The following is a 4,331-nucleotide window of genomic DNA, read 5'->3' as shown; positions in this document are numbered from 1 at the left end:
GCTTGAGGTTAAGGTCACTGGCTAACTCAGTTGTGGTGCCTGGGCTCAATCCAGTGCTTGACCTGCATAAAATGCTAAAAAGCAGGCAGGAACTATATGGCTGATTCATTACACTGCCTCAGGAAACTCCACAGTGCTCAACCCCAGCTGTGCACTGTGTCTGCTTCTGTTAAGGAAATGCCCAAAGCAAAGAATGACCAGAATGGAAAGGACATGGAAATCAGATCCTTTAAGACTGGATCTCAGGCACTATGAATATTTGAGCTGAAGGTGAGATTGTGTATTTAACTTCCAGGTAAAAAGCTATAGAGAAAGCCAGCTTGATACACATTGTCCCCAGAGGCTAAGATTGGAACTATTTGTAGTAGTCACATGAAAGTTAGGTTCAGCTCTATTAAGGAAACAAAATAAAAGACTATAACCCTTCAGTATCAGACTGATCTATCTTGAAAAACCACTGGGAACCCACCAGAGGACAGAAAGAAGCCATCAGGTACTGGGGAAAGGGAGATACCACCACTTAGCATCTGCTCTCTGCTTAATCCTCACAGTGCACTGTCTCATTTAATATTGACTTCAAGCATCTAAGAGAGGAATCAGTATGGTCATTTTATAGACCAGGAGAATGGAGACTAAATCAAAGAGGCTCTGATTACACAGCCAATCAGGATAAATCTAGGCATCTCTGATTTCAAAGCCATGCTTTTCCTGCAGCACCATATGCGCACCTAAGGGAGAGGTTAGGCAGAAAGGCCTGGCACTGACCCAAATGTTGGATGGAGTGGAGGGGTGCCAAGGTACAGACTTGGTTTCAGGATCCTAGAAAGCGAGTTCCCCAGGATGGTTCATAAGTAACAATGACAGAGGAAGAAAAGTGAAAAGGTAGGGAATGCCTGAAGCCTGCCCTGGCGGTTGACTGACTGGTCATCATCCCTTCTCTTTCACTGTCCGTTCTCCTCTGTTTCACTCTCTGGTCTGCAAAGTGCTTCAGTCAAGATGCTATTATAAGACACACTGTGCTCATATGTCTGGACAGGGCGGTGAAATGTGGCTCTTTCCTAACAGTTCTTTGTTCCATTATCCTCCAGGACCACACAGAAGCTTGATCCTTTCTCTTGGAACATGGTGTGCAGGTCAGTTCAATCATAGGACAGTTTTAGCAACTTTAGAGCAGTACGGGGAACGTGTGGGGTTTTAGGAAAGATGTTGAATGGGGACAAATGGAAGTATATTTCTGAGATTATGGAAATTTTAAAGTTTTTGTTCAACTGATTTTATGAGCCACATTCAGCAAGGGCACGTTTTGGACAGTGTCATCTGTGGGTGTTTCACCCTCTTCTTCCTATACCAACAGCCCACTATGCTTTTCCCACTGTCTGGAATTCTCCTCACTCCCATGCAACAGCAGTTTTGTTTACTAAATTCTGGCGCATTCCTAAAGACTCAATTCAGGCCATTCTCCTATGAACTCTTCCCAATCTCTCCAGGAAGAATTATATACTATTTAGTTCACAAAATTAGAAAAGTGCAAATCTCTCTGCTCCTGAGAAAGCTGCTGAAGGGCAAGAAGCTAAGGCTCATCCGTCTCCCCATCTTCTGTGGCACCCAGCACAGTGTTGATGCCAGCAAACCACACTCAATGGGCCGAATGCAGCCCAAATCCCTTTTTATTCGTGCAGTGTTATTGGAACACAGTCATAGGCATCTGTTTACATGTGATGGGTGGCTGTTTTTGCACCACAGCAGCAGAACTAAGGGGCTGTATGAGAGACTGTACTGCCAAGAAGAGCAGAAAGTATACCTTCAGAATCTTTATGGGTAGTGCTCTTCAGTTCCTGTCCTACCGTATATGTAATGAAATGAGCAGCAAATGCAGTACGATGTCTTAGGATAGGAGTTAGATTGGTGTCCAGATGGCCTGAGTCCTAACTCTGCCTCTGTCTAATTGATCAACCAAGGATATAAAGATGGTGATGATGATGCTAGACTAAAGTACAAACATTGTGAACATTTATTATATGCTGGGTGCCTACTAAGAATTTTAAACTCATTTCTTCATCCACCCAATCAACCCCAGAAATGGACAATTGTATTTTTCTTATTAAGAAGAAGAGATCGAAGTTCAGAGAGGTCTCATTGCCTTTGGTGGCAGAGAGGTTCATCCACAGGTTGGGAGTCCTCATCCTCTCTCCTAGAAAGAACACTTCCAAAATTACGTGTCCTCATAAAATTAGGATTATTAGGTGAGTAATGTGGTTTTAAATCCATTTTAGCAATCAGAAACATATGTAAATATATAGCATTAAAAACCATCTGGAGAAGCTGGGCAGTGGTGGCACACGCCTTTCATCCCAGCACTCATGAGGCAGAAGCAGGCAGATCTCTGACTATGAGACCAGCCTGGTCTATAGAGAGAGTTCCAGGACAGCTTCCAAAGCCACAGAGAAACCCTGTCTCAAGAAACCAAAAAAAAAATCATCTGGAGACGACTCAGTAGTTAAGAGCACTGGTTGCTCTTCCAGAAAACCACGGATTAGTTCCTAGCACCCATGTGGCAAATCATAACCATCTCTAACTCCAATTCTAGGGGATCAGAAGCCTTCTTCTGGCTCCTCAGGCACATGTGTGGTATACACAAATATTCGGTCCAAACAGCAAGTATATTTAATTTAAAAATTATTTTTTTGATTTTACGAGACAGGGTTTCTCTGTATTGTTTTTGAGGCTGTCGGTCCAGCCTGGCCTCGAACTCACAGAGATCCGCCTGCCTTGGCCTCCTGAGTGCTGGGATTAAAGGCATGCGCCACCACCACCCGGCCAAAAATTATTTTTAAGGCCCAGAAAGTCTATATGGGATTCTGAGAACTTAAGCTTCCTGTCTAATCTCTTCCTTCAGCATCCCCACAGGTACCTGACCTGCATGGCTGTGTCCAATCTCACACACAGACCACAGTTTCAGCTCCTTGGCTTGATGGATGGCACAGATGCCCACCCGCTGCTGTTTTTGCTTTTCCTTAGCATCTACCTGATCAACGCCCTGGGCAACCTGAGCATGGTGGTGCTGGTGAGATCTGATGGGGCTCTGTGCTCCCCCATGTATTACTTCCTTGGGCACCTGAGCCTTGTGGATGTCTGCTTTACCACAGTCACTGTTCCAAGACTGCTGGCCACTCTGATCCAGCCTGTCCAGGTCGTGTCCTTCCAGGCTTGCTTTGCCCAGATGTATTTCTTTGTAGCGCTGGGCATCACCGAGAGCTACCTCCTGGCAGCCATGTCCTATGACCGTGCTGTGGCTGTGTGCTGGCCATTGCGCTATGGTGCAGTCATGACACCCTGGCGCTGCCTTGCCCTGGTGGCTGCATCTTGGGCTGTGGCTCATCTGCACTCCTTGCTGCACACACTGCTCATCTCTGCGCTCTCCTACCCCCGCTCTGCCCCAGTGCACCACTTTTTTTGTGACATGACAGTGATGCTGAGCTTGGCGACCTCGGACACTTCAGTGGCAGAGACTGCTATCTTCTCAGAGGGTCTGGCAGTGGTGCTGACTCCGCTGCTCCTAGTGTCCCTCTCCTATGCCCATATCCTCTTGGCAGTACTTGGAGTGAGGACCACCGGAGGTCGGCGCCGTGCCTTCTCCACCTGCGGGGCCCACCTGGTGGTGGTATCACTTTTCTTTGGCTCTGTCCTCTCTGTCTACTTCAGGCCATCATCCTCCTACTCAGCTCGCTATGATCGCCTAGCTAGTGTGGTCTATGCGGTGGTCACACCGACCTTGAATCCTTTTATCTACAGTCTTCGCAACAAAGAGGTTAAGGGCGCCCTAAAAAGGGGGTTCAGGTGGAGAGTTACACCCCAAGATGAGTAATGGAAAGTCTGGGTTAACTGTCATGTCAAAAATAGTGCTATTCCCAAATCAATATAGTTTCATTCACTCTCTATCTAAAATCAATATATTCTCATTCATCCCCCTTCCTTCAAGTTCGATTGATTTTGCTCCTACACACACACACACACACACACACACACACACACACACACACACACACACACACATCTTGTTAAATAAAAATTAGATCCTAAGTAAATATGACCACGTGTTTATATAGTAGTATGTAACACAAAGTTAATGACAGTAAATCGGGTGCGTTTGTATGTTGTCTGGATGCTCAAAATAGAGTCTAGTTTCAAATTTGGAAAACTAATAAGAGAACAGAAAGTAAGGATAAGGTCATCTTGTCATCTATGCAGTGTAAACACAGAGTGCAGGTAACATTCATGGGTGAATGGAGAAAAACTGGAGAAGGTTGGGACATGGGAGTGGGTTTAATGAA

At 45.6% G+C, this 4,331-nt stretch overlaps 1 protein-coding gene across 1 annotated transcript; it reads left to right on the top strand.

Moving 5' to 3' along the window:
• Positions 1 to 2,920: 2,920 nt before the first annotated feature.
• LOC101822454 (olfactory receptor 1L4-like) lies at positions 2,921 to 3,865 on the top strand. Its single transcript, XM_005067413.1, has one exon. The coding sequence runs from the start codon at positions 2,921 to 2,923 to the stop codon at positions 3,863 to 3,865; it is 945 nt and encodes a 314-aa protein (XP_005067470.1).
• Positions 3,866 to 4,331: the final 466 nt, after the last annotated feature.

The sequence above is a fragment of the Mesocricetus auratus genome, unplaced genomic scaffold, assembly GCF_017639785.1.
Source record: "Mesocricetus auratus isolate SY011 unplaced genomic scaffold, BCM_Maur_2.0 Super-Scaffold_100007, whole genome shotgun sequence".
Taxonomy (NCBI): Eukaryota; Metazoa; Chordata; class Mammalia; order Rodentia; family Cricetidae; genus Mesocricetus; species Mesocricetus auratus.
This window is presented reverse-complemented; position numbering and strand designations above follow the sequence as displayed.